The sequence below is a fragment of the Pipistrellus hanaki genome (assembly GCF_964339955.1).
Source record: "Pipistrellus hanaki genome assembly, chromosome: 10".
Classification (NCBI taxonomy): Eukaryota; Metazoa; Chordata; class Mammalia; order Chiroptera; family Vespertilionidae; genus Pipistrellus; species Pipistrellus hanaki.
In genome coordinates, this window is record NC_140512.1 from 9,819,616 (window position 1) to 9,845,704 (window position 26,089).

Sequence of the window (26,089 nt, forward strand, 5' to 3'; positions counted from 1 at the left end):
ATACACACACACCCACCTTCAGCCTCCACCTCCGCCTCCACACACACACACCCAGCTTCCATCTCCTCCTCCTCCTCACACACACACACACACACACACACACACCCAGCTTCCACCTCCTCCTCCACACACACACACACACACACACACACACACACAAGCTTTTCTAGGTAATCGCCCCATGCCCTGTGGTCCTCCGATCGGCTGGGTAGCTGGAGGTGGAAAACTGGGGCCAAACAAAAGGCATGGAGGCCCATGGGGAGAGAACCTGACTGTCTGCCACTCGAGGCCACCTGCTTCCCTGTCAGCCCATCACTCTGCCCCGTGGCCCCGCGGCCTCAAGGCCTTTGATCAGAGATGCGTGCAGGGCCCGCGGCCAGGCTGCGCTGCAGAGCATCTCCCTGGGGCCCAGGTGGCCGTGTCTTCCCAGCCGATGAGCACAAACGGGACAGGCTGCTCCTCGGCCTCCCGGAGCCTCACTCTGCGTAACCAGGCCGCTGCCCCTGGCGGCCCAGTGAACACCTTGCTGCCTTACATCCTGTTCCCCACCGGTGATGGCACCCCCCGCCCCGTGACCCATGCTTTTCCTTCTGAAACCGCGGTTACTAATTTAAACTGTTTTGTACTGATGTGGCTCTGAGGCAGGCCATGAGAACGCCCTGCACTCATCCAATTGAATGTTGGAAAACCCGTCTTTTCGTATATAAAACGTTGAATTCTCACCAGGCTTTGTGGTATTTTCTTGAAAGGCGGAGAGGATCCCGTGGGAATGCAACATGTAGTCAGAACCCCCTGGATAAGAACTCACAGGGCCGCGCTGTGTGACTTGGGAGAGTTTGGAGGGGGTGGGCTCGGGGTCCTGCCGGGAAGCGCCCTCCTAGGGACTCGTGCAGGGAGGATAATGACAGGGCTGTTTGTAGAGGTGTGGACAGGACTCTGGGACCCACCAAGAATGTCAGGTACCCAGGACGGCTGGTGGCCAGCAACAGCAGGAGGCTGCTCCTCCCTGGGCCTGAGCCACGCCCGGAGCTGTGGCTGGTGCTGCGGCAGACGAGAGGGTGTGTCTACCCTGCTGCTGGCTCTGTCGCTGAACCCAGTCCGAAACAGAGGAAAGGGATCTGGGGGTGGGGGTGGAATAGGGGTCTTAGCGATCAGCCTCTGGATGCAGAGAAAGGAGCAAATGGAGAATAATGGGCACATATATAGGGGGAAATACATGCATGTTTTTAAAAATCAAACGTGCCTTCCTTTTTGCAGAAGCAACCTCAGGGGCTCCGTGTGCCTGGCTGGCCTCACTCTGTGAAGCTGCGGCAGCACTTGCTCACGTTAGATTGTGGGGACGGCTCTGCCCGCCGAGGCCGTGAGTACTAAGTAAGGCCCACACAGAGGGTGGAGGCGCCACACGCAGCATTTTCCTGCATCACATTTTACACTCGGCTTCTGTGTTGCCTCTTGAGGCAGCCTGGACCTCCTCCTGAGAGGACCGATGGCCAGTCTCCGCCTTGGGACCACCTGGCTTGTGATACAGGCTTTGAACTTTGTGCCCGAAAGATGAGCTAGGCCATCGATGCTAGAGGGGGTTAGAGTGCCTTAGAGAATCTGACATCTAAGCATGCACGTGACCTGTGTGCTCGAAACGTCACAAGGCACCCTGGTTGGGGAGCCCAGCTGGTTGGTGCTGTCCCGATGCACCAAGGTTCGATCCCCGGCCAGGCAGGGCACAAGAATCAACCAGTGAATGCATCAAGAAGTGGAACAACAAATTGATGTTTCTCTCTCCCCCTTTTCTCCAAACAAACCAACCAACTATGAGGCTACTTTGCAAGCATAAGCAGTCTGCACTAGTTTGTTAAGACCTAGTGCATTTGATCTCTGATTACTTAGGAATTTATATAATAGCTTTTCTTTTCTCTTTTTTAAAAAATGTGTTTTTATTGATTTTAGAGAGAGCGAAAGGGGAAGAGAGAGAAACATTGATGAGAGAGAACCATCCATCAGCTGTCTCCTGCACTCCCCTGACTGGGGATCGAGCCCATCATCGGGACATGTGCCCTGCCCAGGAACTGAACCAGCGACCTGAGTGTGGCAACCAGCTGAACCACACTGGCCAGGGCTATACAGCTTTTCAAAATGATCATTTAAGACAGAAGAAAGAAAAAAAAATTCATTTTGGCAAAGAAGTTGGCCTGACTGCAAGGTTATCAAACACATACAAGATAAACCCGGCAGGTGCTTAATAAGTACTTGTTGAATGAATGAATGATAGTCTTGCCAACAGAATTAAAAAGACTTTTCATTTCATGTTTATTATCAGTGCATCAATATAGAACATTTTATAATGATTAGTGACATGTGGATACCAAGTTTTTCCAACACCATGTGCTGATATGTTCTTGGAAGTTTCAATTTCCCCAAAAAAAACAAGGAACACAATTTTAGGAGATGGTGATACCATCAGCATAATTCATTCAAATTACAAAAATGTCAATACTTAAAATCACACACATGTAAAAAGACTCCTCAAAAACGTCTTAACAGTAAACTACAAAATTCACTCTGGAAATGTAGGCAGTGTTTTCAAATTCTGACTTTAAGATTTTTTTTTTAATTAAAAAAAATATATGGTGAGGAGTGTGTTGAGAGAGGCAGAAAACAAGGAGCTTCTGGCCTTTGGATTCAGCACGTCTGAGCAAGGATATGTTATAAATAAAAGTCTTTCGCACGCCGAACACATGAGCGGTTCTTGCATCCGCTGCACCACAGGACAGGCGTCTCCTTGGAGAAGGCTCATTTATACAGAATCTTCTGTAAGATCGAGTTGGCTACCTCCAAGGATTCCTCTTTGACTAGAACAATATCATAAGAGTCCATGTACTTGTCTAAAAGCTCATCCACCTGATCAACAACAACAAGAAAACCATAAAGATTAATGTTCAGGGAGAAGCCAAGAATTTCAGTATGAACCACATTGTTATGTTAAATCTGTTAAGAAAAAAAAATGTTTCATGAAAGTGAATTTAATAAAAAATAAATTAACTTTCATAAAACATTTGAAATGAAGCAGTACTTTTCAAATATTCAAGTTCTTTTTAAAAATGGTTCTTTACTTCTTAATTTTTCATTTTATTTATTTATTTTTAGGAAATATTCAATTTCTTAAGGTTTGCCCGGTTGATGTGGCTCAGTGGTTGAGTGTCAGTCCATGCACCAAAAAGTCACAGGTTCAATTCAGAGTAGGGGGGGGGGGCGGGGGGGGCACGCGTGCAGGAGGCAGCAGAATGCTATAGATGTTTCTCTCTCATCGATGTTTCTCTCTCTCTCCCTTCCTCTCTCTTTAGAATCAATTAAAAACAATTCTTAAGGCTCACTGACAACTTTTTCCACTTAGGGGCTTTTCTCCCAGAATGAATCCTCTCTATTCCAGTGGTTCTCAAATGGGATAAGGTGCCCAAGGAACATTTGGCCATGGCTAAAGTTTTGATTCTCCTGGATGGGGAGGGCTATTGGCATCAAAGGAAGAGAGGCCAGAGAGGCCTTTTATAATGTACACCCTTCCTTCGCAGCACTACAGTGGACACCGACTCCTTTGCTCAGCACCAAAGGAAAGGGGTAAAGGGCAACCCGGTTGGCTCCAAAAGAACGGCTTTCTCAGGAACCCGGGATAGCAATTACCTACCGAGTTTCACCCTAGTTTTTCCTTCTTAAAACATTTTTATTGATTTATATTTAGAGAGGGAGGGAACGAGAAACATCGATGTGAGACCAAAACATTGGTCAGCTGCCTCCTGCACTCTCCCTATTGGGGATTGAGTCCACAACCTGGGCATGTGCCCTTGACTGGGAATCGAACCAGCAGCCTTCCAGTGCAAGGGATGACACCCAACCAGCTGAGCCACACTGGCCAGGACAACCCTAGTGTTTTCTTTTTTAAATATACTTTATTGATTTTTTTTTTACAGAGAGGAAAATAGAGGGATAGAGAGTTAGAAACATCAATGAGAGAATCATCGATCAGCTGCCTCTTGCACACCCTCCACTGGGGATGTGCCTGCAACCAAGGCACATGCCCTTGATCGGAATTGAATCTGGGACCTTTCAGTCCGTAGGCCGATGCACCATCCATTGAGCCAAAGTGGCCCAACAACCCTAGTGTTTTCTTAAAAGGAAATTAGATTTATATACTTACCTTATCGTTTAGATATCCAATTTTCAGAATGTATTCCACATTAGCTACTCCATCTGCCATTCTTAAGTCTCCTTGGGAGTCTCCCAGCAGAATGATGTTGCTGTTGTCTTTCAGTTGACTGAAATACTCTGTGTTCTTCAAGGCACCATCGTGTTTGTTAAAGACATGAATCAGATCTCCTTTAAATCCTTTGAGCACTCCCTGTTCAAAAGGCATAAATCCTTTGAAATAACAGGCTTTACAAATTTTACTTGTCGTAGTTTCACATTCAGATAGGTAAGAAGGACTCTGAGAAGTGACTCTCTAGAGATGCTTTAAATGTTAAACATGAGTTGAAAGCCTAATTTTTACTTTTCATTTGGTTCCTAACCAAAGGGTGCCATTTTATGTATGTTATATTGTCTTGACTAGAAGAACTAGTTCCAGTTACATTAGTTTTAAGCCACTTCTTTTTTCCCATCCATGAATGTTAATTCTTTAGAGTTGTTGAATTAAAATTAGTAAAATTGCCCTAACCCAGTGGTCAGCAAACTCAGTCAACAGAGCCAATATCAACAGTATAATACAATGATTGAAAATTAAAAAAAATATATATTTTTATTGATTTTTCACAGAGCAGAAGAGAGAGGGATAAAGTTAGAAACATCAATGAGAGAGAGTCATCGATAAGCTGCCTCTTGCACACCCCCTACTGGGGATGTACCCACAATCAAGGTACATGCCCTTGACCGGAACTGAACCTGAGATCTTTCAGTCCTCAGGCTGACGCTGTATCCACTGAGCCAAACCAGTTTCAGCTGAAATTTCTTTTGAGAGCCACAGTTTTTAAACTTAAACTACTTCTAATGCCACTTCTTCAAAATAGACTTGCCTGGGCAGTGGTATTTTGTGGAAGAGCCACACTCAAGGGACCAAAGAGCTGCATGTGGCTCTCGAGCCGTAGTTTGCGGACCACTGCCCTAACCGGTTTGGCTCAGTGGATAGAGCGTCGGCCTGCAGACTGAAGGGTCCCAGGTTCGATTCTGGTCAAGGGCATATACCTTGGTTGCAGGTACATCCCCAGTAGGGAGTGTACAGGAGGCAGCTGATTGATGTTTCTCTTTCATCAGTGTTTCTAACTCTCTATCCCTCTTCCTTCCTCTCTGTAAAGAAATCAATAAAAAAAAATATTTTAAAAATTAGTAACATATCTAATGTAATGTAAGGTTTGTCTACAGCTCAGGAAACAAAAGTTTAAGCAGAGTTATTATGTTTGAAACATGGGTATGGATACAACACTGCGAGAGATGATGAGGCCTGTCCTGGGCCTATGAACTTGGCCCTAATTTAATGAGCACACATGAAATAATAAATAACAAATGCTTCTACATGATTAGAATATTTTCACATTTTCAAAGTAATGACAGGGAATGAATGACCTGATATTCTTACATTGTCATCAAAATCCATGAAGTTGGACACCACTGTGACGTTGGAATAGTAAACCCCAGCCTGACGGATCACCTCCTCCAGGACGTCTCCGATGCCGGCCGAGAAGATGAACACGGGGATGCTGTGTTGTTGGAGCTTATCGAAGAAATTCTCATAGCCTTCCCTGCAGGGCAAGGTACAGTATGACCCTTAGGAGCGAAGACATAGCTCTTTTTCACCGAGATGTTTAAAAAGCCACGTGTTTCTATGATGCACTGAGTTCTCACGTCAAAACAAAGCCAAGGGGGACTGTTCCTGACGTCTGAGACCAGCACAGGTTTTCCAGACAACAGTTAACTTTTAACCCGCCTTCTGGTAAATTCTCGTAGTAAAAATGAGATGATGTTAGACTCGCACCGGCTATGGAGAAGCTTACAGCTGGGAATTGATACTAGTGGACAGCACATCATGAAAGCTTACCTTGAAAGCCCCATTTGGGCTGAGGCTGCAAGACCTGCTGCTGTCATTCTGCTCATCTCCTGCTCTCTGCTGGGAATGCGGAGTGGCAGGGCCCAGGCCGGATTCCCTGTACCCCTGGCCTCTCTCCTGCCTCAGCTGCGGCAGCTACAGGTAATGTTTTCATCTTAAAATCTCCTCTTCCCTTTCCACACTCCTGGCTCTAAGATAAGCTGCCCAGCAAAGGAATAAAACACCAGCAGTCCTCACACTCTGACAATTGAATGCTTTTTTCAGAAATAAATCACCTTTAATGTAGCATCATTAAAAAAAAAAAATTTAAAAAAAGGAAAAGGAAAAGGAAAAAGCATCATATTTGCCTAGTGGGTTGAAGAATTTAAGAGGTAGTAAACAACTGAAAATAAGCTTTAACATGTTAATATCCAATAATTCACCTATTAGAAATATTTGTTTTATTTGCTAAAACATATGCACCTTTCTTAGAGATTATTTTCAAGGGACTTGGAGAATTCAGAAAGTAGACTTATGTCAATTTTAAAAGAGGGTACATCATAAAAACGGTACTTAGCAAAAACACTTTTCAATATGACTATGTAAACTTTCTTTTTTATATTTCATATCTTTGAAAAGTATTTTTGCTTAAAAAAAAGCAACAACTTCAAAATGGTCTTGTTTTCCTAACTTTGTAAGTCTTGAGATTTTAAATTTGGAGAAAGAAAATGTAAATTAGTGCTTCAAGCTCACAGGCTTTCATTCCCTGCACCATGACCTGACGTGTCATTCTCAACTCCATATCGCGACACTTTTAGTATGTGATAGGCGGCATGTTCTGGATATGTTTTTATATGGGATATTCTCCTAGATTATTTTAATAAAAATACACACTTTGAATATGGCATGTTGACAATTAACCACCAAGAAACTTACTTGAGCATGACGTCCGATTCTGCCACAATTTCTTTAAGTTTAGCTCTTGGTATACCCTGTTCAACAAGCAGGCGATGTGACTTGGTGTACCTGGAGTTTATGGCCAAAGAAAAAAGAAAATAAATGAAAGTGAATTAACACTATTCTCTTTGTGACAGAGCATTCTTCGGCATGTGAACATGCAGTATTTCATTCATGCTATTTTGGATTTAAATTTCAGATCTTAATTCACGTATACCTCACATGTCTCAAAAATGATACACATGTTCTCACTGCATTTCCCAGTTCTCCCCAAACGCTGGCTTACTTTAAGACAGTGAAAGGATTCTAGGTATAAACCTTTCCTCGATCTATGGATAAGAGCTCCAACCTTGCCAAAACCGGTTTGGCTCAGTGGATAGAGCGTCACCTGCGGACTGAAAGGTCCCGGGTTCGATTCCGGTCAAGGGCATGTACATTGGTTGGGGGCACATCCCCAGTAGGGGGTGTGCAAGAGTCAGCTAATGTTTCTCTCTCATCGATGTTTCTAACTCTCTATCCCTCTCTGTAAAAAAGATCAATAAAATATATTAAAAAAAAAAAAAAAAAGAGCTCCAACCTTAGGAAGCATAATAATTTCTTCGATTCCAGGAAGAATTGGAGCAAAGCCATTTTTCATCGGCCTGGAGTCTGAATTTTCATGGAATGCCTAAGCACTGAAGATGCTGCCTAGTGAGCCAAAGAGAAGATCCTTGCTCTGGGAAGTTTTATCCACATATAGGTGCTTTGCAATCACATAAAAGCACCTGTAATCACACTATCTGAGTATAGCCGGCCTTTAGACCCTCTCCACCTGACACCCACAAATCCCCCCTATATCAGTCTTCAGTGAAATCACTCTCTGGCTGGCTCCCATCCTGCCAGCGAGCTCATTCTCCCAGGAAGCTATACCATTGCTAGAACATTCTACTAGTAATTCCTAGACCGTCCTGTCATCGTGCTGAAATCCATGGTCTAGGCCTTCCACATCTGGTTCCAGTTCCGCATGTTGAGTGAGTCGAACCCCTTTCCAACACTTCCTACCATATACTCTAATTAAATGTGCAAGGCCCGCGGTTAGGTAATGGGATAATGGATATAAACAACCATTTCTGGGCTCCTAAGATTCTGAAACCACTCAATGTTCCATTCTTTGAGATGTTCCTCAAATGGAGTGGCTCCTCCAGTGTCTGGGCGTATCTTAGTGACCCTCTGAGTGTCAGCATTTCTCCGGTGTCCTCCCAGGAGGCAGCACCATGTTGGCAGCGTGCCCTGCTCAGAGCAAAGGACGCTTCCATGTATGCGACCAGCAGCAGAGGCTGGTTGGTTCTCAGCACTGCCCCCCACTGGCTCCAGCTCAGCACAGAGTCCACCTAAATCCTAAGTCGTTTTCCTCACACACTGAGCCACATCTCGCCCACAGACTTCAGAGAAAACAAATTCTTGTTTTGAGTTTCAGGCTAAGGTAGAGAATTTTAAATCCATTTCTACTGATCTTCATCTTCAAAAGCAAACAAAGCCGAACAAAACTGATTCTAGACTATGAGAGTGATTAGAGAATTGGTTGGTTTTGTTACATTTAATCACTTACTCTAACTCATTGGACAACGTATTAATCTATGTGCACATGTTGGGGGGGTGGGTAGGAGGGGAGAGACACCAGTAGTTGTAACTGTTAGGTCATGTTATTACATTTGAACCCTCCCATTGGGAATACACACTTACCATTCTACCATATAAGGGAACTTCTCTTCTACCGTAAGAAGAGGGTCAGTTTCAATAGCATAAAATTTTTCCTTTAGTTCAAGTAACTAGAAAGAAACAAATACCTAAATCAGGAAGGCTGCAGAGCTGTTAAGTGCTTAATTTTATAGGAAGCAAAACGATGTAGATAAATGTTTTCCATGAACTGCTTTAAATGGTAAAGATTGGAGCATGGGTACCTATTACATATAGCAACTGAAAAGACCTTTGTTGGTTTTGGTTTACATGTAACTGAACAGACCTGAGAAAGGCTGATTTCCTTCCTTCCTTCCTTCCTTCCTTCCTTCCTTCCTTCCTTCCTTCCTTCCTTCCTTCCTTCCTTCCTTCCTTCCTTCCTTCCTTTCTTTCTTTCTTTTTTAAAAAAAATATTTTCAGTTCAGCAATTCAATGAAACCCACTAATAATTAAACTATCACCACAAAAACACTTCCATTCTCATACGAAAGTATTAAATTTGATTCATCTTTGGAATCTTATTTTGTTAAAAAGAGATGTAGGCAGACACCTACTCAAAAAAGCAGAGAACTGCGGCAATTTCCTGATCAATTTAAAGGAGCAAAACCTACATTAAAACTGAAGTAGTTTTGTTTAACTTTCCAGTTAATGTAAAGATACCAGGATATTTGGGTAACCATTTAAAAGTTTTTTTTTCGGGTAAGTTTTGTTGTTATTAAAATGTTCCTGGTAAATTTTTCTTTAAAATAAGCTGAGTGCTATAATCTGAAGAATAAACCTCACATTTGTTGAGTGTTTACTAAGAGCCAGGTATGGCTTCATTCTCGTTTGTGTGAATGAGCCTGAAGAAATTCTCAGGCAGAAATGGTAATGAAGGCTTTCATAACTGGGTTATTGTTGGTGCTTTTACCTTTTTCCGGCATTCATCGGAAACCAGCTTACAGTTGTCAATGACATCTAAAGAAAAAGCAAACGAGGCTGAAAAGAAGTGCTCTCATAGGTGAATGAATAACTGACTACTTTTCTTGTAAGTTTACATGACAAGTCAACTAGCACTCTCACTACAACTGTCGGAGTAATGCTATCCACATGGCATTGCTAGAGAAGCTAATGATTTTAAAATCCATGCTTTCGTGATTGCTTATTTACACCACTGAGCTAGATAATTCAAAGTCTTCTAACACTGGGAATTGTATAGTGACTGGTCCCTTTAACACCATTAAAGAGAACACCTTTATTCTTTCTTTCTTTTTTTTTTTTTTTTTTAAATATATTTTATTGATTTTTCACAGAGAGGAAGGGAGAGGGATAGATAGCTAGAAACATCGATGACAGAGAATCATCAACCAGCTGCCTCCTGCACAACCCTACTGGGGATGTGCCCGCAACCAATGTACATGCTCTTGACCAAAATCGAACCTGGGACCTTTCAGTCTGCAGACCGACACTCTATCCACTGAGCCAAACCGGTTTCGGCTATTCTTTCTTTCATAATAAAATATTAATAATGCAAAAATCTGGGAAATACAATTGTAACTTAATAAAAAATTAATGTGAAAATCTGAAAAATACAGATTGTAACGAGAACAAAAATTACAATTTTACCACTTAATAATAAATTAACATTTTATTATATTTCCTTTCAGTCTTAAAGTTCTATGCCTTATCAATTATATAGCAATTAAACCAGATCTATACTTTTGAATTTGGCTTTCTTTTTCACTTCACAGTGCAGTTTTTTTTTGTTTTTGTTTTTTGTTTTTAATGTTTTTATTGATTTCAGAGAGAAAGGGAGCAGGAGAGAGAGAGAGAGAGAGAGAGAGAAACATCAATGATGAGAGAAAATCATTCATTGGCTGCCTCCTGCATGCTGCCAACTGGAGATCAAGCCCACAACCTGGACATGTGGCCTGACTGGGAATCAAACTGTGACTTCCTGGTTCATAGGTTGATGCTCCAACACTGAACCATACCAGTCGGGCGAGTATTTTTATTTATCTATTTATTTTTTAAAATATATTTTTATTGATTTTAGAGAGGAAGGAAGAGGGAAAGAGAGAGAGAAACATCAATAATGAGACTGAATTATTGATTGGCTGTCTCCTGCACACTCCCTACTGAAATCAAGCTTACAACCTGGGCATATGCTCTGACCCGGAATCAAACTGCGACCTCCTGGTTCGTAGGTTGACTCAACCACTGAGCCACGCTGGCCAGTCGAGAATTATTATTTTAAAAACTGAATTGTCTCATTTAGAATACAAAATAGGCGTCTTATCTTAGCAACACATTTTAACTTAGTATTTATTTCCTAATGTATTCTTTAACTAATTTACATATAAATAACACATTTAGTAACATGTTACTAATTAATAAATGCTGTTTCTAACCCAAAATTGAAAATTCATTTAAATTTTTCTTGAGTAACGAACAGACCACATCTGCAGAGAAAAATTTCAGACTTCTTTATTCCTCTTGCAACCTAAACCATACAGAAAATAGCCATTTATATAACATGGAGGGTGGGATAAATCCTAAACATATAATAAGAAAAAGCTGGTATATGGCCATACCACCTTGAACTTGTCCAATCTCATCTGATCTCGGGCCCGGAGGGGTGGGAGAGAAAAAGCAGGTCCTCTCACTTTCAATGCCCAAAAGGAAGATAAAAAAAAACCCCAATCTCATAGATAATATGATTGGTAGAAAAGGATCTTAAAATAATGATTGTATTTCTGAATTTGTTAATAGGGCCACACTTACTATGACATGTTGGACATCTTTTTCCTTTGTAGGAAAACCTACTCAGTGTCATATCAAAGTCCGTTATTATCTGTAAGAAAAGGGGGAAAACCATGATGAAGACACAGCCGCAAGGCCAGCGCATCCCGCCCCCATTACAAGCTATTCCCTCTGCACTGAGTTTCCTGACGAAGCTCAGACACACGGCCCTGAGAATCACCTTAACTAAAGGCAATACCTTACATGCCCAAGCGTTACCACATGAAATCGGATGAATCAGTATAGGAATCTGCAGTTGCCACAGAGATAAGACACTGCACAATTTCAACCCCCCTGGGACAATGTACAAAAATGCAATAAAAGCATTTAAACTATATGAAGCTTAGTCACTGACACTGTTCCATTCTAGATGTAACTGGTCTATATAGGTAAATAAACTATACCAATCAATGAATCATACCTGGTACAGTTTGCCAGCTCTTGCAATTTAGGAGATTGGGTTAAATATTTAAAAAAAAAAAAAAAAAAAAAAAGGAAAAGATTTATTTTCACTGACTAACCAGGACGGCTGATTTAGCTCACATTTAAAACATCCCTTTAAAAAACTTTTAAAAAATCAGTTATCCCATGTAGTGACAACTTAATTTGAACTATTATGATTTATTTAATTAAAAGATGGAATGGCAACTGGAAACTGTACATATTTAACATTATTCTTAAAATAGTTGAGTACTTAGGCACAGTAGTAGTTAAATTAGTACTTAATATTAAAGAAAAGCTAAATTTACTTCAAGACTATTAGGTTTTGTTCATTTACAACAGGCATTCTATGTGTTGTTGACAAGGGCTAGACCCACCTTTCAGATTTTACATTCGGAAAGGACAGGCAAAGCTCATCTATCTAAACTTTCTTTGCTGAGATTTCAGAAAGCAGGAGATGACTGTCTGTGACCATAGAAAGACAGGCCTCGCGATGGCTCCTCACCTGAAGTTTGACAGCTCCCCCCTTGATGAGACCACAGATGATTTCTTCTACTCTGGTGGGGTTCTTGATGCGAACCGAACTCTTCTGGAATTCTGGCATCTAAAATAAAAGGCAAATAACTGACTTTTTAATTTCTCTTTTCTCAGGGTCTTTTGATACCAAACAGCAGTTTATTATAGATTATTTAAAGGTTTTAAGGTATTGAGGCATTACATAAAAACAAGCAAACCATGGTATCAAATTGTCATTTATACACAAAATTTTTCAAAGCACATCAGTAGTTTCCATCTAGAAGATTAAGACAAAATGACATTGGTAATGAACACATTATCAGTGTGAATTTTTCTAATTATAAAAGTCATGCATGCTTATTACAGAAGTTACAGAAAAAGAAGTTGTTTGGAATTCTACTACCCAAAGATAAACAACCACTTTATTTTTCATTGTTTTCATATCTCTGATTGCAAACATGCATGTATATGCAGTTTGTCTCATTCTCATAATTTACTTTTGTATTAGATTTTATTAAAATATTATTACACTAGAGGATCGATGCACAAATTTGTGCACAGGTGGGGTCCGACAGGCCCGCCCTGATAAGAGCCATAGGGGGAGGGGACGCAGGAAGCTAGCTGGCTGGCCCTGCCCCTGATCCGGTGGTGGGGGTGGCCAAGGTGGGGCCATGGTGGTTGGCCGGCAGGCCCCACCCACTGGTTGAACTCCTGGTTGAAGGGACAATTTGCATATTACACGGTTATGAAAAAATCCCCTAGGTCTTAGAATCTTTGCGACAAGAGAGCCTGACCTCTATCAGGTCCTATGCTATCTCTTTATAAAAGACAAGATTAGAAAAATCGGGAAACAGCTAAACTGTTTTCCAAAGGCTGCGAGATGGATGCAGAAGTGAACGGGAAAGAGACATGCTGACGTTAAAATTTTCTCCATGAACGAAACCCCTGGCCTCACAATACACTTCCTTTTGAAGAGCTGTGCTTAGTAGGACATATCACCTGCAACGTACTAGCCTTCACACAGTGAGCCTTCTCGTTAACTGGACTCCACAGGATCCAACCCACTGAAGAAGGTCCTCGCACTGTTTACAGTGATTCTTTTAATGGATGAGAGAAATGAACAGGCTAGGTTCCTTTTTTTGTTTTTAATTCATCAATCCATTCTTTGCTTAACAAAGGCTGGCCACGTGCCCACACAGTGCCAGACAGCCGTACTGGACTCCAGGAACAGGACGGGGAGCACTGCTCACACCGATTCCCTGCGGAGTTTCAGGAACCGCTGCTGTTTTGGAATCTCACTTCCACAGCGTCCTCGCAAACATCCCCGCTAGTACATTCATCTCCCAACGACGACATTCTGCTCCTCCCGCGGCCTTTGGTGACAGGTGCATCGTAAGCAGCATGTGCTCGATTCAATAACTCGTTGCTTTGAAAAGCAACAGAGGATATATGCCACCGACTGTATTTTCTCCAAGTAGATGAGACATCTGCTTCAGTGTGTCTGAGCTGAGGAAGACATCCTGCCTCCAGCAATCGCATTCCCAGGATTCAGAGAGCGGACGGGAGCACAGGGCCCAGGCCGCCTCAGAGGAGCCCAGGCTCTGCGAGGCTGACAGCTTCTAGCCTGGCTTTGCGAAATCACCGGGCCTGAAGGGACCAGTGGCCAGAAGCACTGGTGTCCCTGCTTCTGCCCGACACACAGCCATTCCCTGACAGACCCAGGCGCAGCGGATGGCCGAGGGCCACTGCAGAGAAACGGCAGCGATGAAAACAGGTGAGACAGCAGCTGCTTTCTCCAGAGAACACAACAAGTGGAGGTGACAGGTGTGAGAAACATAAGAATCATAACGACATGTGCCTTGGGTTAGATGGTAACACTACTCCAGCCTCCCTGAGGTCCACATACAACGGCACTACATACTTCTGACACTGGGCATTTTACTCAAATACTTTAAAAAAAATTTTTTATTTATTTATTTTTTGAATATATATATTTTATTGATTTTGTACAAAGAGGAAGGGAGAGAGATAGAGAGTTAGAAACATCGATGAGAGAGTCATCGATCAGCTGCCTCTTGCACACCCCCCACTGGGGATATGCCCGAAACCAAGGTACATGCCCTTGACCAGAATCGAACCTGGGACCTTTCAGTCCGCAGGCTGATGCTCTATCCACTGAGCCAAACTGGTTTCGGCTCCTTTTTATTTTCTTAAGGCACTATGTTAAATAGGTCTGTAAGTGATACAAAGTTTTAATAAGATATACTTCTTACACTTAAGATACATATTCTATAATATGAATTGTAATAGCTACTGCCTTGTTAAGACATCCAGATAAAATACAAATGGAACAGACATTATTTATGCTGAGCTAGGCTTTCAAAGAGAAGCAGGATTTGGACATGCTGAGATTGGGGAGGAATCAAAGTACTGGGTCTAATGGGGGAGAAAGATAAACAGCTCTGTTTGTCTAAAACCTAAGTGGACATGGAAATTGTGTGTGAAGTCTGGAGGGAGAGATGTAGAGGCAGGCCATGGAAAGTTCAGGCTGACACCCTAAGGGGCTTTCAACCTATAAGCTGAATCAATTTTTAAGAAACGCAAACCCAAGGCAAAAAGTGTATAAATTAATGTAATGATAACAAAAAGACATATTAAGTATACATCACCTTGATAGAAAAAATATATAAATATACATAATCTTTGGCTTCTTTTCCTTCCATAGTCTTTTTGTGGGCTGGCTACATACAAGTTACTTGCTTCAAAAAGAGACACATGTTTGCCCAACCAGCATGGCTCAGTGGTTGATTGTCAACCTAAGAACCAGGAGGTCACAGTTTGATTCCTGGTCAGGGCACATGCCTGGGTTGTGGGCTCAATCCCCAGTGGGATTGGAAGCTGATCAATAACTCTCTCTCATCATTGATGTTTCTGATCTCTCTCCCTCCCTCTATGAAATCAATAAACATTTGTTTTAAAAGAAAAGAGCTTTGCAGACAAAAAAGTCTGAAAGAACTTGTTACCACCAAATTAATACTGTAAGAAATTCTAAAGGGACTGGCATAAGAAGAAGAAATAGAAAGAGAAGAACACAGGCATAAAGAGTAAGAATGGCAACAAATAAGCACCTATCAACAATAACCTAATGTACCAATCAAAAGGCATAGAGTAGCTGAATAGATAAGAAAACGTGACTCAACTACATGTTGTCTACAAGAAACTCATCTCAGAACAAAAAACTCACACAGAATGAAGGTGAAGGAAAGGGAAAAAAATTTCCAGGCAAATGGAAATGGGGGGTAAAAAATGGTGTAGCAATACTCATATCTGAAAAAATAGACTTCAAAATGAAGGCCATAATGCCTGGCCAGAGTGGCTCAGTGGTTGAGCATTGACCTATAAACCAGGAAGTCAAAAGTTTCATTTTGGGTCAGGGCACCTGCCCAGGTTGAGGGTTTGATTCCCCAGGGGGTGTGCAGGAGGCAGCCAATCAATTATTCTCTCTCATCATTGATGTTTCTCTCTCTCCCTCTCCCTGACACTCTGAAATCAATAAAAAGAATGTATTTAAAAAAAATGAAGGCCATAATAAGAGACAATGAAGGCCACATCATTATACTAAAGGGATCAATACAACAAGAGGATATAACTCTGGTAAACATATATGTACCAAGTACAGAAACATCCAAATATACTAGAGGATTTTAAAGGAGAGATGGATAGCAATACATTCATAGTAGGGAACTTAAACACTGACATCAATGGAAAATCTCCTAGACAAAAAAAAATCAACAAGGAAACACTGATCCTAAACAATACATTAGATCAGATGGAATTAACTAGCATTTACAGAACATTTCATTCCCAAAACTACAGAATATACATTCTTTTTCAAGTGCACATGGGAAATTTTCAAAGCTAGACCACATGTTAGGATACAAACTAAGTCTCTACAAGATCATATCAAGCATCTTCTCTCATTATAATGGCATGAAATTAGAAATCAACTTCAGTAAAAACACTCAGAAACATTCAAACACATGGAGGTTAAATAGTATATTATTAAACAATGACTGGGTTACCAAAGAGATAAAGAAATGAAAAAAACTTCCTGGAAACATGAAAATGAACACATAACAACCCCAAAATCTTTGGGGTACTGTAGAAGTCCTGAGAGGGAAGTTCATAGCACTACAGGCCTACATCAAAAAACAAGAAAAACTTCTAAGAATCTACCATAAACTTAAAGATTTAGAAAGAGAACAACAAGAAAAGCCCAGAGTAAGTACGAGGAAGGAAATCATAAAGATAAGAGTGGAAATAAATGACATAGAGACTAAAAAACAAAAACAAAAAACAAAACATCAATAAAACCAAGAGCTGGTTCTTTGAAAAGAAAACAAAATTGATGTACCTTTAGTCAGACTCAAGAAACAAAGAGATATTAACCCTTTATCAGATGTATAATTGCCAAATATGTTCTCCCACACAATGGGCTCCCTTTTCGTTTTGTTGATATTTTATTTTGCTGTGCAGAAGCTTTTTATTTTGATGTAGTCCCATTTGTTTAGTTTTTTTCTTAGTTGCCTTTGCCCTAGAGATGTATCTGTAAACATATTTCTTGGTCTGAGGATCTAATGTAAAACCTGGTGACTGCAGTTTATTACTATAACTATTTCATAGTTGAAAACTTCAATGTTCTCTCTCTCTCTCTCCCTCTCTCTCTCTCTCTCTCTCTCTCTCTCTCTCTCTCTCACACACACACACACACCAAAAAAAAGAAAACAGTGAATATGTGAAAAGTATGGATGTGTTAATTAGAGGAATCCTTTCACAATGCATACATATGTCAAATCACACATTGTATACTTAAAATATCTTACACTTTTATTTGTCAATTATACCTCAATAAAGATGGGGGGAAATGTGGATAAGAACAAGAGTTGGGTGGTTTCACTCCTGTTTCTCAAAGCTGAGATTGTTTCCCTCATTTGGGGGTATCACGGCTCTTAAGATCGAGGTAAGATTTGAAGCCAGTTCTGATCCCAAGACTCTTTTTCCTACCTCAACCTAATGTCCATAATGCAATGAACTCTATTATTGCCCAAGGAGTTTGTTATTATTATTATTTTTTTGTTAATCCTCACCAACAACATTTTTTCCATTGATTTTTAGTGTGAGTGGAAGGAAGGGACAGAGACAGAGAGAGAGAGAAACATTGATGTGAGAGACACAAGCGCCCCAAAGAAAGCTGGGGATTGAGCCTGCAACCTAAGTATGGCATTCTTGACTGGAATTGAACCCAGGACCTCTCAGTCCGCAGGCTAGTGTTCTATCCACTAAGCCAAATCAGCTAGGGCCAAGAAGATTATTTTTTATTATTTATTTTTATTAATTTCAGAGAGGAAGGGAGAGGGAGACAGATAAACATCAATGATGAGAGAGAATCATTGATCAGCCACCTCCTGCAGGTCCTACACAGGGGATTGAGCCTGCAACCTGGGCCTGTACCCTGACCAGGAATCAAACTGTGACCTCCAGATTCATAGGTCAACAACGCTCAACCACTGAGCCACGCTGGCTGGGCAAGAAATTTATTTTTAATGTAAAACCTTGCCATTTTAAATTCAGAGGCCTAATATAAAATGTCTCACTCTGTATGATTTACATGTGCTGTTGAACGAGGAAAATCTAGCACAAAAAGGAATGGAGGAGCCATCTCATATGCCTAGAAACACTCAAATGCACATTGTATTTCAACCAAAAATATGTCAAAGGTAAGTTGGAATTCAATTCAACAAATATTTGAGGTATTACTGTAAGTCAAACATTGCGAAGAAAGATCTGCATCAAGTTACAGTCCCATAAAGAATGACGGGGTTAGAGGCAGAGGTCAAGGTGGTGAAGAGTCACCATTAGTAAATGGAGCTGGAAATACTTAAATACCCACCATTTTCACATGCACAGCAGAATCTTGATTAGTCATATCTTGGTTATCCAATCTTCTGGATTTTCCCAGGTGAGGTCACAGTAAAAGAGAGAGAAAAAAGGCACACGTGACACACGTACATTTCAGGTTTCTCCTGTATGTTGACGACACACTAACATGGTATTTTTGGGTTTAAACACCAAGTTGCTGAAGGCGTCCTTTTTCCTTCCTATGGACCTCAGTAAAGATTCCACTCTTTCTTTTAAAATTCGGGGTTAAAAGATTTATAGATACTTTTTCTTTTCTTTTCTTTATTTTATTTTATTTTATTTTATATACTTTATTGATTTTTTACAGAGAGGAAGGGAGAGGGACAGAGAGCTAGAAACATCGATGAGAGAGAAATATAGACCAGCTGCCTCTTGCACCCCCCCTACCGGGGATGTGCCCGCAACCAAAGTAGATGCCCCTGACTGGAATCGAACCCGGGACCCCTCAGTCCGCAGACCGACGCTCCACCACTGAGCCAAACTGGCTTCGGCTCTTTTCTTTTTTAATTTCAGAGAGGAAGGGAGAGGGAGAGGGAGAGAGAGAGAAACATCAATCATGAGAATCATTGATCAGCTGACTCCTGCACGCCCCCCGCTGGGGATGGAGTCTGAGACCTGGGCATGTGCCTTTGACTGGAATCAAACCCAGGATCCTTGAGTCTCTAGGCTGATGCTCTATCCAATGAGCCAAATCACCTAGGGCCAGGGTTAAAAGTTTTATATGGAGAATTCGCAACCCTCTTACAAGAACTATGGTGTTAAGAAGATTTGAACAGAGTTAAAGTGAAGTAGATATTTGCAAGAAAATGCTTTACTACAAGAACATGTTATCAACATTTTCTCTACATGTGAGGTTGAAGTTTGTGGGAAAATGATGCTTTCCTATTACTAACCCAATGAAGGAATATAGAAAAAAATGTAAGGAGAACCATTATACACAGTCAGGTAAAAAGTCAGACTTTTCCTTAAACTCTAGTAATAGAAGTTGGACATTAGATCTGTGTTCTTAATAATTAGAATGTGTGGTAACAGATCTATAAAAATTCTTTAAATTCTGAAACCTATCCCCTCCCCTCTTCCATTTTAACTGCATATAACTGGGAAATGTCTTATAAAAAAGTATTTTCCCTCCCTTCTCAGAAAGGCTATTAATAAATTGATCGTATAATTGATGGCATTTTGGGGTTGAGTAAAAAATATATTCAAATAGTAAGATACCTCTAATTTTTCACATGTGGAAAAATAAGGTAGTATCCATCTGCATAGACATGCACTCTATATAACTCATAAAACATTTGATCACCACCCCAAAATTTAATTACAATGGTAGTTTGGAGTTAGTAGTCTTTTTTTATTTTTTGAGGTGGGGGGGTCAGTTGTCAAAATGATTGTAGGCATAGTTAAACATGGAGTCAAACTTAAGTAACCTTTGGTCTATCTGCTTTCTGTCAGTCACCTGGCTTAAACAAAGATGTCTTAGAAGCTGCCTACAAGTCTGTTTTTATCTATAAAAACAAACGCACACACTAATAAGTGCCCATGGTTATTCTTTGATGTTTAATATCTGAAAAGGGGTTTAAGTTTCTAGAAGGCACTATTTAAATAAAGCCATTTTATTAGCTTGAAAAAGAGGAAGGAGGATGTGGAAAAGTACAATAGAGTTTACAAAAATACCACGCACCCTGCGAAACATTGGAAAAGCCCAAGGAAAACAATTCAAGCAGTGCAGGATACATTTTAATATCTGGGAATCTAAACCCCCTTTGTTACACATAGCCAAGCAGCCCAATTTCTCTCCTCCCCTCGGCCCCATGTATGGCTCTTTCTAGAGCATTCAGTCTTCATTAAAAAAAAAAAGGCAGTGTTAATAGGTGAAAGAGTAGTTGTCTTTCTCATAGTCCTTCAAATTTTATTTAACAAAACACACCAAACCGAAGAGTAATCAGAAAGTGGCAACTGCTAAATTTCCCACTGTAGTAGGACACTATTGTTGATAACGAGGACATTTCTTTTGATAATCTGATATACAAATTTCCACTGCAGAGCTTTCATTTTTTCCTAACCCTCACCGGCAATGGGACCAAAGTTTATCCTTTGCTCAAAAATAATCTCACATGAAGTGCGTGCTCCTGCGGTCTGAACACAAACATCGGCCCCAGGTCACGATCATTCTAAACCCGTAAAGACTGGGGCATAAATGTCAGCGTTCTGGCACAATCCTACAGAAGACATGGAGAAGGAGGGCAGGGTATTTTTAAACCAATAGGCTTGTAAACCTATACTTGGTATATAAAGTCCTGGCTCCCTCTGCCAGCAGTCATCTGCCGCAGATGCTGCGGGAGGAGAGGCGTTGGAAAAAACACCTCGGGTGGGGAAGACACGTTCAAAAATAGCAAACACCAGCCTTGAACTCTGAACTCCCTTCAAAGGAAGTTCCCGAAGTTTTCAGCCTCTGGAATCTCTAAATGTGGACCGGCTGATGTGGGAGCTGCTAACTGCCCCGGTGCTCTGTGAGGGAGGCCGGGTCTCCACTATCACAGGGCGCGTTACAGGGAACATGGAGGCCAAGGCCAACGGCTGGAGCCAGAGGGGCACAGACTCGGTAACCAGGAGTGTCCGCTATCCTGGCCTTTCCTGCTGAGAGGATCAACTCCACCTGGAACATACACGGACAAATCAGTGACCGAGAAGTTCTGTGTCTACATGAAAAATAGCTACCGGCCTTTGGACCAGTATCTGCATGAAAGTGGAATGAATACTTCTCAAGGCCCACGAGATTCAGTCTGATGGGAAAAAGATGAGACTCCTGCACATAATGAGCAGGAAAAGCTGATTCTGCTTTAATTTTGATACTTGAAGGGTCATTTACGCTACCCGGCAGTAAGGTAATGAAATCCTGAGTGGCAAACTGTACTACTTACATAGGAAAGGCACGGAGTGCACATCCCTGGTAGGGCTGCACATCCCTGGTAAATATGTGTGACTGCCCTTCCCAACAGCCTGCACTACTTGTTCTCAGCTTGAGCTTTTAATAACAGCTCTTTCTTAGGTAATTGGCACATGGGAAAACATAAAACTGTGAGGTCATGATTTCCATAGCATTATACATCATGAGGCATTTAAATAATTCTCCCTAATGAAATGTTCAAGGCAGCAGTAAGAAAAAAAAATTTTTTTATATAAATTGGAAAGTGAAACTTTCTTGATAAAGACATAAAACAGAAATGAAACTAAAGAGCCACAGGTGGGAGGAGAGAAGGAGAGAGAAGAGGAAAAATCATTGTCAAAGGCCAGTTGTTTAAAAACTGGCGATTGATACCGGTCTCCTTAAACAGTAAAGCTTGGCTTCCCAGCCAGAATTCAGTGGATCCTTAGGAAAATACATGATTTCAGAGTTTAGAATTGACTCATCTATCCTCCCCACCAACTCTGCCCTGATATCTAATAGCATTTTTTTTTTTTCAAGAGAATGAAACCAAGGCACATGGAAATTAAGTAATTTGTCACTCTGAGGTCTTCTGTCCTTGAATTTGTCCTAGACCCATAGCACAGGTGGGAGGCAATACCGGAGATGCTTGGCTATAAGCTGCCAATAAAAACCAAGTAATCTGCTGTGAGAACCGTCTGCTGCATTGTCTAATTTTCCTCGTTGAAAAAAAAAAAAAAAACTACAAAAAAGGAGGTAAATTAAAATGTTTACATTGCACTTTTTTTTTTTAACAACAAAAACCCAACTTGTTTACATAATGCTCTCCCTTTTATGGTAATATGTATGTTTGAATCTTAATTGACAACATACAATTTGTTATAAGCCTTAGAGGGAGCAATCCAGATTTTGTCAACTCATAAAACAAACCAGGATAATACTGTCCCATGATATCCTGGATAAAGCTCAGCGGCACAAACTAAAAATTAATTATCTTCATTACTAGCTGTAATCAACAGTTCCCACTTCCAGACACACAAAGCATGTAACTATCAGCAAAATCCAGTCATTTTTTGTGTGTGTGTACAGCAAAATTGGACCTTGTAATGTCCCTCCCTCCCTTAAAAAAAGAGATTTCTGAGGGCACTTTGCTTTTTCTTAACAACCTACATGTCAAACAGGAAGCTCTTAAAATGAGACCCCATCCACTTCTGAGACCTATGCAAAGTTTTACAAATCCAGATCTCTGCAAGTTACAGCTGTGCACTCTACTGGGTCCTTCTATTTTCAGTTTCTTTAACTCATGCTTTTTAAATGCCTAACGTTTCAATCAGACACTAAACCAACTAAGAGTTCGGATCAAGTTCAACCACAGTATCTACAAAAACCATACACACTTACCCCGAAGGGAACCGGGCCAGATCCACGGGCGAAAGAAAAGTCTTCCTGTGTGAGCAGCCCTAATATAGCACAAGGTGCAGCGGAGGGGCGGGCCCCGCCGGCCGGGCCGGGCTCTATGCAAAAACAGGCCTGTGACTCACCGCTCCGGTGACAGCCCGCCCGCCCGCGGCCCTGAGCTGGCCACCGGCCCCAGGACATGGGCCTGGAATACTGTGTCCGTCCAGAGCCGGCAAGCGGGCTATCGGGGCACCGCTGGCTGTGTGTGCAGAGAAAAAAGGAACTTCGATTATGAGCACAAATACTTCCTTCCTCCTGGTGGTTTTTCTCTGGGGGGTTGTCAGTGTGCCTGTGGCCTGAGAGGTTTTCGGTGTGAATATTATGTTTCACTGCACGTTAAAAAAGATCAGGCCGTGGTGGGCAGGGGCGGGGACGGGGAGGGAAGGGGTGGTGGGCGTCGCTCAGTGGGCACAGTCCCCCCTGGAGGGGGAGAGGCCTCCAGAGGTGGATGGAGCTGTGGTTGCACAACAATGCAAACTCCTTTCAGCTGCCGCATGAGAGCCGGTGAGACCGCAGGCGTCTGCTATGTGTGCTTCACCATGGTTAAAAGATGAGCTCGTTAAAGACACACAGGAAAAAGGTCGTGGTGCATGTATGCGTGGTCAGAAGAACATGAATAGTCTTTACTGCAGGGCAGGGGGGTTCAAAGGGATCGCTTATGTTTTTCTTTACATTTTCCTACCTTGTTTGAAAATGTGAACAAGACCGTGCATGGATTTGCTAAAATATAGCAATTATATTATATTATATATATATATATATATATATATATATATATATATATATATATATATATAAAATAAAATCTGAATACAAATAGTGAAAACTAATTATTACGGTTAAAAATTATTTTACAAAGTTCCTTTCCTGTAAGAAATAAAAGCAAACTGTCACTCTGGCTGGTTTGGCTCAGTGGATAGAGCATCGGCCTGCGGACTGAAGGGTCCCAGGTTCGATTCCGGTCAAGGGCACAGGCCTGGGTTGCAGGCTTGATCCCCAGCAGGGGGGTGTGCAGGAGGCAGCTGATCAATGATTCTCTCTCATCGTTGATGTCTGTATCTCTCTCTCCCTCTCCCTTCCTCTCTGAAATCAATAAAAATATATTAAAAAAAAAAAAAAAGCAAACTGTTGTGAAGGGAACATTCGTTAGTTTTATTAATGTTTCCCCCAGTAAATTTTTAGCTTTTAGAGAGAACGGGGCTTGCTTTCGGCACGAGCAGTGGACTCACTGTGGGAACGCCATGTGCCGGGGCCTGATTACGATGCCCAGACTCCACTCGGCTTTATCAGCGGGGACAGGGCTGAGCTGCCAGCTGTAAATACATTTTCATATCAGCCTCCTCCTCAGGCCCAAGAGAAATCAAACCACGCAACAGTTCAGCAATCAAACTCCGTGAAGTTAGTTAGCATTCTCTGTTAAAAACACCTCCTCCCCCATCACCCGCGTGGCTCAGTGGCTGAGTGTCCATCCATCTCTGAACCAGGCCATCACGGTTTGACTCCTGGTCGGGGCACAGGCCAGGGCTGCCGGCTCAGTCCCCGGTGTGGGGCCTGCAGGAGGCAGCGGATCAAGGATTCTCTCTCATCACTGATGTTTCTCTCTCTCTCTCTCTCGCCCTTCCTCTCTGATAAAAATAATTTTTTTAAAAACCCTAAAAAGTTAACTACTGCTTTAAAAAAAAAAAAAAAGCCACTAACAAACTATCCAAATGTGGTCTCTGCCAAATGTTAAAAAGTTGGCACTGCTGTCTTATTTTACTAAGGTGAGAGGAGGTCTCTTACACTCTAGTAACGGGGGTGCAAGGGCAATGAGGTGACTCGTTTTGAAAACACTTCTGAATTAATGCGTAAATATGGTTCCTGAACTCTCCCCTACACTAACATAATTATCAATGATAAGAATTTTGAAGCTATCACTTGGAAAGATGACAAGATAAATCATGTCCAACAACAAAGAGTGCTGGCGTGAGTTCCACCAGCATTTAGAAACACCATGAAAAGCTTTCAAAATATGCAATCCCCGACACCCCAATTTTGTGTCCTGTGGAAATAAAGCAGAATACACAAATACCCACTTGCAAGGTGTACACTGCAGAGCTGTTTTATAATACCGGGGAACGTAGCCAGCCTAAATGGCTGCCCTGGCCGGTGTGGCGCACTGGTGGAGTGTCGTACAGGCACCGAAAGGTCTAGGGTTTGATTCCCAATCTGGGCCCATTCCTAAATTGCAGGCTTATTGAAGGCAACCAATCGATGTTACTTTCTCACATCATTGTTGTCTCTCTCTCTCTCTCCCTCTCTCTCTCTCTCTCTCTCTTTCTCTCTCTCTCTCTCTCCCTAATATCAACAAAAACATATTTAAAAACCACATACCTAAATGATCAATATCTAAATGTCCACTAATACAGGAGAGCTGAATAAATTGTGGTATACACATAAAATGTAAAGTGATACAATCCTTAAAAACAACTGTTATAAACAGATAAAATGCACCATACACTTATGATGTGCCAGATACTTCCTAAGCACCTGGCATTCCTCATCTCTCCTAACACTGAGAACCCTAGAAGGTATGGGCTATTATTACCCCATTTTACAGGTGACTAATGACGGCTTGTAGCTGGCAGGTGGCAGGACTGGATTCAAACTGGGTCACCCTGACTGCAGTCCCTGTGCCGTAACCACTGGGCAGTACTGCTCTGTGAGGGCAGCGGTGACAGAGGTGCGGAGGTGTGCCTGATCTACTACCAACTAAAAACGCCATGGGTATCTACAGCCAGACTCCAGTTTGGGGGATAAATCTTTATATGAGCTTAGGGAGTCTAAAACAGAACACGTAAGACCATGATGGGACCAAGAGGCCATGTCTATGTTCGGAACTTTATGAAATAAATGAGCTCCTTGGGAAATGCAAAATGGCTTCTTAAAAATGCTGCAGCAGTAGCACCAACCATAATAAAAAATAAAAAAAAAGTTAAACACACACACACACACACACACACACACACCCTGCAGAAACAGCCAGCGTCCTATGGATTGTCCAATGTTTGAAAATATGAAAAACAAAAGAGCCCAGAGAAAATCAAATCTACCGATTTAACACAATGTTTCTAAAACTGGGACAGAAACAAGGAATTCAGCCAGTTTACTCTGAAACGAGACAAGGACAGGCAGGAAAGAGCGCTGCTCTCTTATCAGGAGGCCATTCCGGCCCTGAGGGTAGCCACGGCCCTGGCTTTCCTGGGTCCCGC

The 26,089-nt window shown here is 41.7% G+C and overlaps 1 protein-coding gene and 1 long non-coding RNA gene across 5 annotated transcripts in view; both read right to left on the reverse strand.

The window, feature by feature from the left end:
• Positions 1-26,089, reverse strand: part of LOC311629091 — a 107,530-nt gene that overhangs the window by 285 nt on the left and 81,156 nt on the right. The window contains exon 2 of the long non-coding RNA XR_014796138.1: positions 30-65. This is a non-coding gene — a long non-coding RNA (uncharacterized lncRNA). The remainder of the gene's footprint in view (positions 1-29; positions 66-26,089) is intronic.
• The window catches only part of NT5C3A (5'-nucleotidase, cytosolic IIIA), a 43,552-nt gene continuing 19,750 nt past the window's right edge, over positions 2,288-26,089 (reverse strand). Inside the window, exons 1-10 of one of the 4 annotated variants that reach the window (XM_084896911.1) lie at positions 22,782-23,042; positions 18,426-18,480; positions 12,465-12,563; positions 11,501-11,570; positions 9,648-9,694; positions 8,744-8,829; positions 7,001-7,090; positions 5,618-5,780; positions 4,187-4,387; positions 2,288-2,895 (exon numbers count right to left, since the gene is read on the reverse strand). In XM_084896911.1, the coding sequence (XP_084753037.1) occupies positions 2,788-2,895; positions 4,187-4,387; positions 5,618-5,780; positions 7,001-7,090; positions 8,744-8,829; positions 9,648-9,694; positions 11,501-11,570; positions 12,465-12,563; positions 18,426-18,461 (900 nt within the window). In that variant the 5' untranslated portion in view covers positions 18,462-18,480; positions 22,782-23,042 and the 3' untranslated portion in view covers positions 2,288-2,787. Of the gene's footprint in view, positions 2,896-4,186; positions 4,388-5,617; positions 5,781-7,000; positions 7,091-8,743; positions 8,830-9,647; positions 9,695-11,500; positions 11,571-12,464; positions 12,564-18,425; positions 18,481-22,781; positions 23,043-26,089 lie in introns of those variants that run through there. The other 3 variants (XM_084896912.1, XM_084896909.1, XM_084896910.1) reach the window with 3 other exon arrangements.